We start from the raw sequence: 15,876 nt of genomic DNA, 5'->3' as shown, positions 1-15,876 counted from the left end.
TCCAGCACTTAGTGGTTTAAAACGACAACAATCATTCTTTTGCTCAGGAGCCTGCAATTTGGGCAGGGCTCAGCAGGGACGGCTCATCTGTGCTCCGTGTAGCACTGAGCTGCTGTTAAGGGTTATGGAAAACCTGGAAAACCGTTGATGTTTGCACAACATGATGAAAGTAATTTTATTTAAAAGAGAGAGAGAGAAAGAAAGAATGGTCATGGAAAGCCTCATGGCAAAGGTGACACTTGAGCAAAGACCTGAAGGAAGTGAGGAAGCAAACTATGCACGTATCTGAAAGGAGAGGAACCAGCATATGCAAAGACCCTGAAAAGAGGGTGTACCTGGCAGGGTCAAGGAACAGTGGCCAGTGTGGCTCAAGAGGAATGAGAGAGGGGGTCTGGCCCGAGACCCCTCCAACCTCATTGCTTCCCCCATACTTGAGCTTTCTCTCAAATTTTAGAAGTCACCAGGCTCCCCCCTCTCCCCGCCCAGCCTCACCAGCCTGCATTCTATGCTCCCAAGGTTTCCGAAGCCACACTCTTGTGGAATTTTCCAAAATTTGTGCCTAGACATTTGAGATTATCTGCTTAATGCCCATCTCCTCCATTGTACAGTCAGCTGCCTGAGCACAGGGCCAGAGTCTATTTCTCGGATCCCTGTGTCTGCCACATCAGGTACAATGTCTGACACAGAGTCAGGCACAATAAATGTTTACTGAATAAATGAACCCCAACCAAATTTAGGAATGACACTTGGGTTGAGGTCAGATATGCCACACACATCTCTAATTCAAGACTCAGCCTCGACTCCACCTTCTCAAAAAAGCCTCCTTGTTGTCCTTCAGACGGGGCCGGCCCCTCTGGTAATGGCACTCTCAGCTTCTACTCGGGTATTTTCCTTGATAGCATGTATGGAAATGATAATTAGTCATTTGTGGACTGTTTAGCATCTGTCACACCAGCTAGTCTGCAACATAATAGGTCTTGTGTTCTAGGAGCTCTAAATGACATGCAGTTATCTTCATATAATCACCCTCACAAAGTATTACCGTATTTTTACACAAATAATGCTCGCCTTCTATGTTTGTTTGCCAACTGCGCCCTCCCCCCGCAAAGTAGTGACGTATTTTTATAAGCACCATTTACATGTTGCTGTGAAAAAGTTACCATAGTGCACTTACAAAAATACCTCATGGGGAGGAGGGCGAGACTAGCAAACAAAAGTAGAAGGTGCACTTTATTTGCGTAAAAATACAGTGTTATTCCCATTCTACAGAGAGGGAAACTGAGATACAGAGCAATCAAGTAGAAAGCAGTTCAGCCATTAAATGGCTGAGTCAGGATTGGAACCCAAGGCAGCTGACCCCAGAGGCCGTGCCTGTGACCATTTCTCCACATGGGCTCACCATGCTGTCTCAAGGGCAGGCCCACACCCATCTGTTCACCAGTAGACCCTCAGCACCAGACACCAGCCTGGCACAGAAAACCCATACTGATAAGTAGTGGCAGAATGAACAAGTGACTGGCTGAATGAAACAAATGAGAGACCAAGCCAAGCAATGGCTGAGACGCATTTTAAGGGTTTGGCCTCATTTCTCTGTCCTCTCCCTGTCCAGGAGTCAAAGTCACAGAGGTGGACTGGCAGCAGCAGAGGAATGGTGCTGCCCACCACACCCAGGAGTTCCCTGGCCCCAATCTGGTGGTCCGCAGGGGCCAGATGTTCACCATCATAATGAATTTCAGCAGAGCCCTGAAGAGCCAGGAGGCCCTCATCTTCACAGTGGGGACAGGTAACTGCCTTGCAACACCCCCTGCTGGCCAGCAGTCAGAGAGGCTTATCTTGTCACCAGTCTGTCTCAGACAATGGGGAAAGCTAGTCCCTGTAGGTGGGCTGGGCCTCAAACCCTGGAAGCTTTTGATGACAGCTTTCCAGGGATGGATGAGGTGAGCTCTCTAGAATCCCATGAACTCCAGGGAACCTAGGACTCTGGAAGGGCATGGAAAATCACTGGGCACTTTGGGAGCCCAAGCTTATCTTCCCTTTCCTGGCTAGACATAAGCCAGAACTTTGGTTTCAAAGGATCCTCTCACCTCTCCTTGGTCCAGGGAGGGCTGGGAGTCAGGACAGTGGGGTGTAACCTGCTCAGCCACTGACCTCTCATGCTTTCGTCAAGTCTTTTCCCCAATAGTCTCCCATGAATTCAGGGGGGAAGGTTGGATTTCCAGGCCCACAGCTTCTCTAGATCTTGGTTTCCCAGGTGTGGCTGCATCTCCTGACCACCCCCTTTCCTCTCCACCAGGACCCCAGGCTTCTGAGGCCCTCCGCACCAAAGCTGTGTTCCAGACATCGGAGCCGGAGGCGAGCGCTGCCTGGAGAGCCATCCAGGAAGCTCAGACTGAGAACACCCGGACCATCAGCTTCACCAGCCCTCCTGATGCGGTCATTGGCCGCTACTGGCTGAGCGCCAGGGCCTCCTCCCGCCGCAAGCACAGTGACAAAAAGCTGGGCGAGTTTATTCTCCTTTTCAACCCATGGTGCCCAGGTAGGAACTGCCGATCCAAGGCAGAGATATTCCTAGAAGCTGTTCGCAGAGGCAGGCCTGCCTTTGGGGGCAGCTGAAGGGGGTCCGGGAGCCAGGTTAAGGTGAATGCCAAGAGCTGGGTCAGAGCTTGGCTTAGGCAGTGGTAGGCACTGGGTAGAGGAGCCTGGCAGCAGATGCTACAAAGGAGCCATGCGCTGGGTGGGGAGGAGGGCTGGAATCTAGTGTTTGGAGGCCAGTGTGCAGTGAGGGTGCCAGATGGCCAGGAGAGACCCAGGAGTGGCTAAGAGCCTGGGTGTTGGAATCAGACAGACCCTGATTTAGTCACGGCTCAAAAAAAAAAAAAAAATTTTTTTTTTTTTTCTATTAAGTTACTTCCCTTTCTAAGTCTCAGTTTGCTCATCTGCAATATGGGAATAACAGTGTCTGCCCCATATGATTATGGTGAAAATTCATAGAGCTAATGCTTACAAGGAAACCCTGGTGGTGTAGTGGTTAAGTGCTACAGCTGCTAACCCAAGGGTCGGCAGTTCAAATCTGCCAGGCGCTCCTTGGAAACTCTACGGGGCAGTTCTACTCTGTCCTATAGGGTCGCTATGAGTCGGAATCGACTGGACGGCACTGGGTTTGGTGTTTTTTTTTTTTTGGTTTAATGCTTACAAAGTACAAGGTACCTTGTAAGGCCTCAGTAAGGGGTAGCTGAGATCTTATCATTAATAGGAAATTTCCTTATTAATACTCAAGAAATACAGGGCTGCCGGTTGGCGTCAAGTAGATTTCAACTCGTAGTGACCCTATAGGGGAGAGTAGAATAGTCCCATAGAGCTTCCAAGGAGCACCTGGTGGATTTGAACTGCTGATATTTTGGTTAGCAGCCATAGCACTTAGCCACTACACCACTACGGCTCCCAAAGGTATAACCCAAAACCCACTGCCGTCGAGTCGATTCCGACTCATAGCGACCCTATAGGACAGAGTAGAGCTGCCCCATAGAGTTTCCAAGGAGTGCCTGGCGGATTCGAACTGCCAACCTCCTGGTTAACAGCCGTACCACTTAACCAGTATGCCACCAGGGTTTCCCCTAAAGACTCCTAAAATCTTTCTGTCTTAGGCTGGCTTGGGGTTGGTCCCTGCCTGGGGAGATACGCCCCCATGGGGTGGGATGAGGGACCAGGGATTTGGCAGGGCTGTCCCCTTCTACCCCATCAGCCTCCAGGCACTGTCCTGCCGCTAACCTCTGATGCAGCCCCTTCCCCAGGCCGCCACAGCCAGAGCCCCACCCCACTCTGGGCCTGATGACTCCTTTTCAGAGGACGAAGTATTTCTGGCCTCGGAGGAGGAGCGACAGGAGTACGTGCTCAACGACAGTGGGGTCATCTTCCGAGGCGTTGAGAAGCACATCCGAACCCAAGGCTGGAACTACGGGCAGGTCTCCAGGGGCACAGGACAGACAGGGCACAGGCTGGGTGGTAAAGTCAGCCTAGGAGCCCTCTGTCTGCCCACTTCTACCCAGACAGGCACAAGCTGAGCTGACTCCTACCGCAGATCCATTCATGGCCTGTGCTGGGTTCTTGGGAGGGAAGGAACTGTGGATACAGTCTGTAAACAGAGTAGGTCAGTTCTGTTGAGGAAGGATAAATAACTTAGATCAGAGGCTTTCAAACCTTAGAGGAGATCAGAATCCCCTGGAGGGCTCATTAACAGCGGATGCTGGACCCCCACCCCAAGAGTTGCTGATTCGGGAGGTCTGAGGCAGGGCCAAGAATTTGCCTTGCTAACAAGCTCCCAGGAGATGCTGATGTTGGTGGGTCTGGGAGTCCACTTTGAGAGCCACTCCCTGAGATAAATACAGTTCAAGGCGCGGTGGGGAAGGAAAGTGGTGGAGATGGAAGGAAAAGGAGTTTGGAAGGGGGTAAAAGCAAATTCCACCCGGGAACTGGATGGTGTTGCAGTTAGGTCTCCAAAGTTGGGCAGGATCTGGGCAGTGAGAGGGAGGAGCAGACAGAGCAGTGTGGAAGTGGCAAGTGTGAGTGCCATCTGAGGTTCTGCTAAAGGGGGGACCTCAAACAACCGTCAGGCTGAGCTGTTAAAGCATTGCCCTGAAGGCCAGGGATTGAGCATCTGGGGCTCAAGGCTGAGAAGGGATGTTATGCTAGACAGTTTAGGGTCTGGCTAAGGGGTACCCACTATTCATTGCCCACTGGATCCTAGACCTTCCAATTTTTTTTTTAATTTATTTATTGTGCTTTAGGTGAAAGTTTCCAAATCAAGTCAGTCTCTCATACAAAAAGCCATATACACCCCGCTGTGCACTCCCAGCTGATCTCCCCTTAATGAGACAGCACAGTCTTCCTCTCCGCCCTGTATTCCCTGTGTCCCTTCAGCCAGCTCCTGTCCCCATATTCCTTCTCATCTCACCACTAGACCTTCCAAATTTTCAGAGACCACCAATCTTCTTTTTTTTTTTTAACTAATTCAAATCTTTTTAAAAGCATCAAGTAGACCAAATGAGCATACTGGTGAGGTAGAATTTTTGTGACTTTACTGTGGGTAATGGGGAGCCATGGAAGGTTACTGAGCAGGAGAGGGGCATGATTCAGGTTGAGCTTCTGGTTCCCAGGTGACTCTGAGGATGGGTTTCTGAGACTTGCTCATGCTGTGTCTGCGATGTTCCTGAGGGTACAGTTAGAATGAACCCTTCACACTGATGCAAGTGACTGGATGAGGGTTGTAGGATGGTCTGGGATATGGGCAAGGCATTGGCCTCTAAGCACAGCCTTTCTGGGAAGCAGTTTGAGGAGGACATCCTGAACATCTGCCTCTCCATTCTGGACCGAAGCCCCAGTCACCAAGACAACCCAGCCACCGACGTGTCCCACCGCCATGACCCAATCTATGTCACCAGGATCATCAGTGCCATGGTGAGGCACCCTCTGCTGGCCCTGCACATACTCTCCCAGGGCCACACTGATTTTTCCCAAGGCACCCCTATTTGGATGCTCTTTTCCTGTGTGGCATAATGGTTAAGAGCTACAGCTGCTAACCAAAAGTCAGCAGTTCAAATCCATCAGGCACTCCTTGGAAACTCTATGGGGCAGTTCTACTCTGTCCTACAGGGTTGCTATGAGTCGGAATCAACACAACGGCAATGGGTTATTGCTTTGTAGCAAACCACTCCAAAATTCCATGACATAAAACAACAATTTATTAAGCTTACAATTTTGTAAATCAGGAACTTGGGCAGGGCACCATGAGAATGGTTCGTGTCTGCTCCAAGATATTTGGCTGGGTGGCCTAAATGGCTGCAGATGCCTGGGATGGTTTGATTAGGACCATTTATCTGGGGCCTTGGTTCTGGGTATTGACACTTCTTGGTTCTCTTCCACGTCATGTCTGTTGGAGCTGGAATATCCAAGGTGGCACTCATGCCTGACATGAGATGGCTGGGGCTGGCTAGGCATTGCTCTTTCTCTCCACGCAGCCTCTCCACATGGTTAGCTTAAGCTTCCTCACAGCACAGCATTCTCAGGGTAATCAGACTTCTTACATGGTAGCCAGGGCTAGGATGTGATTGTACCAAGAGAAAGGAGGTGGGCTCAGGCTCATAAGGCCTGGGCTTGGAGACTGGCAGCATCACTTCCACCATAACCACTGATCAAAGCAGCTACAGACAAGCCCAGATTCAAGGGGAAGGGACATAGAACCACCTTTCCATGGGAAAAGCGCCATCTTTAACCCCTCATACTCCTCAGGCCACCATGCTTCCTCCCTCAAAGGGAGCCAGAGGGCCTAATAGCTCTATCACAGCCAGGTGTCAAGGTCAAGGGTGGTTATCTAAGACTCCAAAAATAGACAAAGTTGCATTTCTCATGTTTGATACTCTCAATTCCTCAAGACCTCACAGAAATGTTGGGGCAGAGATCATCAAAAGTAGTGACCAATCCAAACAGTAGGGCATTACAGCCAGGCTCCCACGTCAAAGTCCCAAATTATGGGTCACTCTTTTACTAACTTGCTGTGTGATTTTGGACAAGTCCCTTAACCCCTCTGAATCTGTTTTCTCACCTGAAAAAAAAAGGGGGGGGTAAGGAGGGACCAATAGAACCTACATCATATACTTAAACAGGGTAATGTAATACACATGAATTCCTTAGGACAGCGCTAGCACTTAGTAAACATTTAATAAATGTTAGCTGTCTCTAGAATTATACCAGTGACAATCCCAGCATGTAGATCATTTAAATCAAGAAATGCTAAAATTGTACAACAGAGGATCCAAGTAGAAGACAATTAAAAAAGACAAATGGTACCAAAAAATAGGCATTTGAAGGCAGCCAAAAAACCAAAATCGACCCTGTTGCTGTCAAGTCAATTCTGACTCATAGTGACTCTGTAGGACAGAGTAGAACCATAGGGCTTCCAAGGAGCGGCTGGTGGATTCGAAGTGCCTACCTCTTTGGTTATCAGCAAAACTCTTAACCACTCCGCTACCAGGGCCCCAAACTGTGGTTAGATGCCACAAAGTAGATGGCAATGCCTTAACCGTATGCATGTTGTAAGGTCTGAGGGCCTCTTCCATCCTGGTCAAGAAGAGTGCTTTCTCAACTTTCATACAAAACTCGAAGGCACCAGATGCCCCTAATTTCCAAACAATTTAAAAATAAGGGGTGGGCCAAACCACTGGGTGGTCCAAAGTCAGGGATGATTTTCCAGTGGTGAAGTTTCTGGAGGGGGAGCCCTGCCTGGTTGTGAACCCGTGCCCTCCTCTCCCAGGTGAACAGCAACAATGACCGGGGTGTGGTCCAAGGCCAGTGGCAGGGCAAGTATGGCAGTGGCACCAGCCCGCTGCACTGGCAAGGCAGTGTGGCCATTTTGCAGAAGTGGTTCAAGGGCAGGTACAAGCCCGTCAAATACGGCCAGTGCTGGGTCTTCGCTGGAGTCATGTGCACAGGTACCCTGAAAATAAGTTCCTGCACCCCCCACAGAGCCTGCCCCCTTGTTTGCGTGTATTTGCATAGATCAAAAAATCCATTTTTCTTTATCTGTGACGGGGAAATGGAAAACTGGTTGATGATGAGAGAAGCCAGACAGTTCATTCACATGGTTTTGATTTTTTATTTTGGGGTCCCACCTCCGTCTGCCTCTAGCTCACTGTGCCCTTGGGTGAAACCTGTGGGCCCCTAGGCCGTAGGTTCTCCTTTCCAAAATGAGCGGGCTCTAGTCTATCAGCCTCGGTCTGTCTATTCTAACGGGTGGCTGTAGTGTCTCCAGGACACGCCTGAGAGGGTGCACAGGAGACAGCAGATGGGAGCCTCAGCCCTGCCAAAGCAGACAGATAATTGGAGACAGGGAGGGACTTTGGCCTCAGATAAAGTGCTGCCTGCTGCTGGAGGCCCCTCTCCCTGGGTCTGGTGTCCTGGCCTGCTCCTGAAGCCTCCCCGGCCTCCCGCCCTTCAGTCCTTAGGTGCCTGGGGATCGCCACGAGGGTTGTGTCCAACTTCAACTCAGCCCATGACACGGACAGGAACCTGAGAGTGGACAAATACGTGGATTCCTTCGGGCGGACCCTGGAGGACCTGACAGAGGACAGCATGTGGTGGGTTAGGTGGTAGCGCTGGGGCTCCCCAAGGCCCTAGCAGGTATGACAGGGCCTTGTCTTCTGTCACAGCCAGGGAGAGGCAGACCCAGATCTAGAACCCTACTCTGCTGAGTCTGAGCCAGTTCTGGGGGAAGTGAGACGTGCCTTGGGGAGTGGAAGGGGAGGGGTCCCGAGAGACAGGACTCCTCTTCTGGGATGTAGAGGGAGTCTTTGGACACACAACGCAGAGGTCAGGAGGGGGCCCAAGATCTGATTGCTTTCAACCTCCGATTCTGCAGTCTGCACTCGGGGCATCTAAGCCCTCCCCAAGATTTCTCTGCCTTCCTAGGGGCTTCCCTCCACATAGTCACCTCTGTATTGGGCTCCTGCTCCCACATCCGCTGCCTGGGCTCATGCTGTGCAACCCAGGTGGGGAACAACCTCCTCCCTCAGTTAAAACAAACCAAAACTCTTCACACAGAGCTTTAAAAGTTCATTTTATTTTTTAAAAACAGGAAATTAATTCATGTGAGTTAATATTCAAAAGGTACAAAATGGGTGACAGTGAAACCTCTCCCTTCCACCCGGTTCCCCAAGTACCCGGTCCTCCTCACAGAGACTAAGTATGACTAGTTTCTCACATGGCCTTTCAGAGAGGCTCTGCGGATTAAAGGACACGCGCGTACACCGTCCACCTCCCCACTTTTACCTGGCAGCAGATGTTCATCTGGTCTTCTCGCTTGTATATTTAACAATTCCCTATCAGTACCTAAAGAGTTTCCTTATTTTGTGTAGTGTTTAGAGTATTAATAATAACACCATGCACACTGAGCACCTAGTCTGCCAGGCCCAGTCCTAAAGGTTGCTCATGTATTAACTCATGTATCCCTCCAAACAACCATATGAACAAAGTTAGTACATTATCTCTTTTTGTAAACGAAGGAACTGGGGCACAGAGAGGTTAAGTAACTTGTCTAAGGCCACACAGCTAGTGGGTGGAGGAGCGGGGTATGACTCCATTCTGTCTCTCGGTTGTCTGGAAAAACCGTCATTTATTAACCATCCCATATGTATGGACATTTGAGTTGCTTCTAAACGTTTGCTTTTACAAACAAGGCTTCATGGAATAACCCTGTCCAAACGTCTGTGCACACACAGCCAAGTCTGTCACACAGCATTTTTTCAGTAGGGTCAGCTTCCTAAAAATTAGGGCGGATGGTCGACAGTATACACTGCAGACATACAGACAGCCTCAGCATCCCTGTCCTTAGAGTGTCCTTCAGCCACCCCGAAGGGAGCATACCCAGGCATCTTCGTCTCCACCTCGTCTCCAGCCTCGTACCACCCCACTGCTCCCTTCTTCTTCCCTCTCCTTCTCGTCTCCTTTGTTCCCATCACTAGGACCCACCCCCCCCCCGCAAAAGTTTTTTTTTCTCCTTTCCTCATGCAGAACAAACAGACATTCCTTTTTGATGCTGGCATCCCTGTCACCACCTAGGTTGCCAGTGGCCTCCCATTTTCCCAAACCAAGACAGTTCCCTCCCTAAGAGGAGTTCTGAGGCCAGCTGTAAAGATGCAAAGCCAGGCAAACTGGGAATCGGGCTTCTCTCTGCAGTTCCCTTACTGTATGACTTTGTACAAGTGGTGGCACTTTCCCTAGTCTCATATTCTCATCCTTAACACTGAAATTTTAAAATAAAACCTGAACTCCTTACTTAGGCCTACAGAACTGCATAATCTGAAGCCTACCTACCCTGTGTGCTTGTCCTACCCCTTAGATACATACTTTCTGTTCCTTGAACACTCTTAAGCCTTTTCTGGTCTCAGGAGCTTTACACATGCTGTTCCCTCTGTCCAGATCAGTGTTCCCTTTACTCTCCCTGTGGCTAGCTTTTCTTATTTAGGTCTCATCTTAGATGTCATTTACCTAGAGTATGCCCAAGCAATTATTCTCTACCTCAAGCTCCTCTGTTTCTTCACAGAATTTATGTTACTCGCATTTATCTACTAGCTTAATTTTGTCTGTCTCCCTATCTGTCTCCTTTGTTAGAATGTAAACTGCAGGAGAGTGAAGATCTTCCTTCTAATTCACAGTTGTATTTCTGGCACCTTGAACAGGTCCTTGGCACATATCTAGTATGTGCTCATAAATGCGTTTGAATGAATGATTCACAATATCCAGTCACAGCCACATGCAGAGTACAAGGCCCAGGGTGGGGCTCACATAGGAGCTCCCCCTCCTGTGGGCTTCTGTACCACCTCATCTAGGCCACCTCTCCCTTCCTCCCTCTCTGGCAGGAATTTCCACGTCTGGAATGAGAGCTGGTTTGCCCGGCGGGACCTAGGCCCCACTTACAATGGCTGGCAGGTTCTAGATGCCACCCCACAGGAGGAGAGCGAAGGTACAGGCTAGGAGGGGGTCCCCAGACCCCTGATCTTCCCTAGGCACACTGCTCAGGCCCAACCCTCTGGCCCAGGCGTGTTCCGGTGCGGCCCAGCCTCAGTCATTGCCATCCGTGAGGGCGACGTGCACCTGGCCCACGACGGCCCCTTTGTGTTTGCCGAGGTCAATGCGGACTACATCATCTGGCTCTGGCACAAGGACGAGAGCCAGGAGCGTGTGTACTCGGACACGAAGAAGATCGGGAGGTGCATCAGCACCAAGGCGGTGGGCAGCGACTCCCGCGTGGACATCACAGGCCTCTACAAGCACCCAGAAGGTAAGGGCAACATGGCGGCCTCTGTCAGCCTCCCCAAGATGGCATGTCTACCCGGGGGATGGGGCTAGGGGTGGGGATGGAATTGAGATGGGGGTAGGGGTGGGGGTGGGAGGTAGACTAATTCACAAATGCTGCGATGGTGATAGCAGCTTCCATTAAGCATTGTCTTTGTGCTTCAAGTCAAGTGCTTTCATCTAGGTTATATTAATAGTTTCCTCTGTTAGCTAAGTACCTCTTCTGTGTTAGATTTCCCACATATAATAATAATACTACATTTTCTTGAACATTTGCATTGTATTAGGTATATTCACATATGATAACAATTACTAATACTAATAATAGCGATGTATTTGTTGAACACCTAGGATACACTGAGCTAGGAACAGCTCATAATAATCATTATTATAGCAGCTCCTCTTTATGTAGCACTTTTTATCTGCCAGGGCCTGTGCCATAGTCATGAAATTATGGTCAATGGTTTATTGAAAAGCCCGTACTTGTTCGGGTATAAAAACAAAGCGGTTGTATTTTATTTCAGTAGCTGCCTCCAACTATGTATTTTAAATATCTCCCTTTCCTAGGCTGGAAAAAAAAATTCTATGCAAATAGTAAGTAAAGGAGAACTGGGTTGGCTGTATTATCAGACAAAATAGATCAACTTTACATTAAAAACTGTTGGACTGACAAAAAAAGAGAGAGAGAGAAGACTCAAATAACTAAAATCAGAGGAGACATCACTACCAACCTTACAGAAATAAAAAGGATTGCAAGGGAATACTGTGAACAACTGTATGCCAACATATTAGATAATTTAAGGCAAATTCCTAGAAAGACACAAATAACCAAAACTGTTTTCAAGAATAGATAGAAAATTTGAATAAACGTATAGTAAGAGATTGAATTAGTAATCAAAAAATTTCCCACAATGAAATGACCAGGCCCAGATGGTTTCACAGCTGAATTCTCGTAAATATTCAAAGAAGAACTAATACCAATCCTTTATAAACTCTTCCCAAAAACAGAAGAGGACACGTTCCAACTCATTCTATGAAGTTAATATTACCCTGATACCAAAACCAGATGATGACATCACAAGAAAAGAAAACTATAGAACCAATAATTCTTATAAGTATAGAAGCAAAAATCCTCAACAAAAATACTAGCAAATGGAATCCAGCAACATATAAAAAGGAATATATACCATGACCAAGTAGGATTTACCCCAGAAATGCACAGTGGATTGAACATCAAAAATCAATTAACGAAATGCACCATACTGATAGAAAAAAAGACAAAACTACACAATCATCTCAACAGACACAGAAAAAAGTTTTTGAAACAATCCAACAACTCTTCATGATAAAAACACTCAAAAAATTAAGAATAGAAGAAAACTTCCTCAATCTGATAATAAACAGCTATGAAAAAGCCTTAGCTAACATCATGCATACATAACACGTAATGAAACATTGGACACTTTCCCCCTAAGACCAGGAACAAGACAAAGATATCCCACTCTTGCCACTTTCATTCAATATTGTAACAGAGGTACTAAACCCATTGCCATCAAGTCAATTCCAACTCATAGCAACCCTATAGGACAGAGTAGAACTGCCACAAGGGTTCCCAAGTAGCTGCTGGTGGATTTGAGCTGCCAACCTTTTTGGTTAGCAGCCAAGCTCTTAACCACTGTGCTACCAGGGCTCCCAATAGAAGTACTAGCCAGAGAAATTAGGCAAGAAAATAAATAAAAGAATTTCTAGTCAGAAATGAAAAAGTAAAGCTATCTGTACTTGTACATGACAAAATCTTGTATATAGAAAAAGATAAGGAATCCACTAAAAAAGCTATTAGAACCAATAAATATGTTCAGCTAGATTGCAGAATAAAAAAATTAGTTGTATTTCTATACATTAGCAATAACTAATCCAAAAATGAATTTTTTTTAATTCCATTTACAATAGGATCAAAAGGATAAAATACTTAGGAATAAATTTAACAAAAGAAGAGAAAGACTTGTACACTGAAAACTACAAAACATTGTTGAAAGAAATTAAAGAACACCTGAATGAATTCGCCAGCCACTCCTTGAAACCCTATGGGGCAGTTCTACTCTGTCCTATAGGGTCACTATGAGTTGGAATCAACTCGATGGCAATGGGTTTCTTTGTTTTGGTTTTAAATGAATGGAAAGACATCTCATGTTCAAGGACTGGGAGACTTAATATTGTTAAGACGTGAATAATCCCCAAATTGACCTACAGACTCATTCAATTTCTATCAAAGTTCCAGGAACTTTTTTGCCAAAATTAACAAACTGATCATAAAATTAATTTGGAGATGCTAGTGACCCAGAATATCTAAAACAACCTTGAAAAAGAACAAAGTTGGAAGGCTCATACTTCCCAAATTTAAAACTTACTACAAATATACAGTAACTGGGACAGTGAAGTACTGGTGTAAGAATAGACACATAAATCAATGGAGTAGAATTGAGAGTTCAGAAATAAATTCTTACAATTATATTCAATTGATTTTGACAAGGGTGCCAAGACAATTCAATGGGGAATAATAGTCTTTTCAACAAATGGTGCTGGGATCACTGGATATCCATATGCAAAAGAATAAAGTTGGACACTCACCTCACACCATACACAAGAATTAACTCAAAATGTATCATAGACCTATATTTAAGAGCTAAAACTATAAAACTCTCAGAGGAAAACTTAGGAGTAAATATTTGCGATCTTGGGCTAGGCAAAATCTTCTTAGCTATGACCTCTGGATGGGTTCAAACCACCAATATTTCAGTTAGTACCCCAATGCTTAACCATCTATGACACTTCTCATTAGTCTTTAGGAAAATGCAAAGCAAAACCACTTCAGTGTAACATCACATCACACCCACTGGGATGTGTATAAATAAAAAGGCAGACAAATAATAAGTTTTGGTGAAGTTGTGGATAAACTGGAACACTCATACATTGCTAATGGAAATGTACAATGGTGAAGCAGCTTTAGAAAATACTTTGGCGATTTACAGTTTAAAAATGTTAAACATAGAGTTACCACATGACCCAGGAATTCCACTCACTGGTATATACTCAAGAGAAATGAAAACATATATGCACACAAAAGCTTGTACATGAATGTTTATAGCAACATTATTCAAAATACCTAAAAAGTAGGAACAACCCAAATGTTCATCAATGGGTAAATAAAATGTGGTTTATCCACACAAACTCATTGCCATCTAGTTGATGCTGGCTCACAGCGACCCTATAGGACAGAGTAGAACTGCCCCATAGGGTTTCCAAGGAATGGCTGGTGGATTTGAACTGCCAACCTTTTGGTTAGCAGCCAAGCTCATAGCCACTGCACCACCAGGGCTCAATTGAAATACTATTTGTCAATAACAAGGAATGAAGTATGGGTACATGCTACAACATGAATGAACCTTGAAAGCATTACAAGACAGTCACAAAAACCACACATGGTATGATTCCCTTTATATGAAATGTCTAGAATAGGCAAATTTGAAATTATGAATTAAATTAGTGGTTGCCTAGGGCTGTGAGTTCAAGCTGAAAGAAACTGAAGAAAAAATTCAAGCCTCGAGTAGCAATAGTGAAGGATTCCATGAGGGAAAATATTAAATGATGCAGGAAGCATCAAAAGAAGATGGAAGGAATACACAGAGTCATTATACCAAAAACAATTAGTCGATGTTCAACCATTTCAAGAGGTGGCATATGATCAGGAACCAATGGTACTGAGTGAAGAAGTCCAAGCTGCTCTGAAGGCATTGGCAAAAAACAAAGCACCAGGAATTGATGGAATATCAATTGAGATGTTTCAACAAACAGATGCAGTGCTGCAGGTGCTCGCTCGTCTATGCCAAGAAATATGGAAGACAGCTTCCTGGCCAACTGACTGGAAGAGATCCATATTTATGCCTATTCCCAAGAAAGGTGATCCAACCGAATGTGGAAATTATAGAACAATATCATTAATATCACACACAAGCAAAATTCTTCTGAAGATCGTTCAAAAACGGCTGCAGCAGTATATCGACAGGGAACTGCCAGAAATTCAGGCTGGTTTCAGAAGAGGACATGGAACCAGGGATATCATGGCTGATGTCAGATGGACTCTGGCTGAAATCAGAGAATACCAGAAGGATGTTTACCTGTGTTTTATTGATTATACAAAGGTATTCGACTGTGTGGATCATAAGAAATTATGGATAACATTGCGAAGAATGGGAATTCCAGAACACTTAATTGTGCTCATGACAAACTTTTACATAGATCAAGAGGCCTTGTTCGGACAGAACAAGGGGATACTGATTGGTTTAAAGTCAGGAAAGGTGTGCATCAGGGTTGTATTCTTTCACCATACCTATTTAATCTGGATGCTGAACAAACAATACGAGAAGCTGGACTATATGAAGAAGAACGGGGCATCAAGATTGGAGGAAGACTCATTAACAACCTGCATTATGCAGATGAAACAACTTTGCTTGCAGAAAGTGAACAGGACTCGAAGCACTTACTAATGAAGATCAAAGACCACAGCCTTCAGTATGGATTGCACCTCAACATAAAGAAAACAAAAATCCTCAAAACTGGACCAATGAGCAACATCATGATAAAGGGAGAAAAGATTGAAGTTGTCAGGGATTTCATTTTACTTGGATCCACAATCAACAGCCATGGAAGCAGCAGTCAAGAAATCAAAAGATGCATTGCACTGGGCAAACCTGCCACAAAGGAGACATCTGTACCCCCTCTAGCTGGGCTATACCATGCAGCCTGGGAGCCACTTCCCCGGTCTTAGTAGCCCCACTGGTGGGACTCTGGGATTCCTGGGGACTTTTCTTTTCCAAATTTTTATCTAGTTTTTTTCTTTCTTTTTCCCTTTTTCATTTTGCTTTTTTCCATTTCTCATCTCTTTACTCCAATGGCAAGCTCCCTTAGCCCTCCTTTTTTTTCCTCTTTCTTTGCTTGTTTGTTTTTGGCTCCTGTTTTTCTCTCCTATCTCTC

At 46.0% G+C, this 15,876-nt stretch overlaps 1 protein-coding gene and 1 non-coding gene across 2 annotated transcripts in view; one reads left to right on the top strand and one right to left on the bottom strand.

The window, feature by feature from the left end:
* The window catches only part of TGM6 (transglutaminase 6), a 70,494-nt gene that overhangs the window by 17,274 nt on the left and 37,344 nt on the right, over positions 1 to 15,876 (top strand). The window contains exons 2-9 of the mRNA XM_064276468.1: positions 1,574 to 1,783; positions 2,294 to 2,536; positions 3,844 to 3,962; positions 5,326 to 5,454; positions 7,307 to 7,484; positions 7,991 to 8,129; positions 10,410 to 10,513; positions 10,589 to 10,831. Of these exons, the coding sequence (XP_064132538.1) occupies positions 1,574 to 1,783; positions 2,294 to 2,536; positions 3,844 to 3,962; positions 5,326 to 5,454; positions 7,307 to 7,484; positions 7,991 to 8,129; positions 10,410 to 10,513; positions 10,589 to 10,831 (1,365 nt within the window). The remainder of the gene's footprint in view (positions 1 to 1,573; positions 1,784 to 2,293; positions 2,537 to 3,843; positions 3,963 to 5,325; positions 5,455 to 7,306; positions 7,485 to 7,990; positions 8,130 to 10,409; positions 10,514 to 10,588; positions 10,832 to 15,876) is intronic.
* Positions 7,031 to 7,152, bottom strand: LOC111751163 (U6atac minor spliceosomal RNA). Its single transcript, XR_002786250.1, has one exon. It is a non-coding gene; the product is annotated as a U6atac minor spliceosomal RNA (small nuclear RNA).

Source organism: Loxodonta africana, chromosome 24 (assembly GCF_030014295.1).
Source record: "Loxodonta africana isolate mLoxAfr1 chromosome 24, mLoxAfr1.hap2, whole genome shotgun sequence".
Taxonomy (NCBI): Eukaryota; Metazoa; Chordata; class Mammalia; order Proboscidea; family Elephantidae; genus Loxodonta; species Loxodonta africana.
This window is presented reverse-complemented; position numbering and strand designations above follow the sequence as displayed.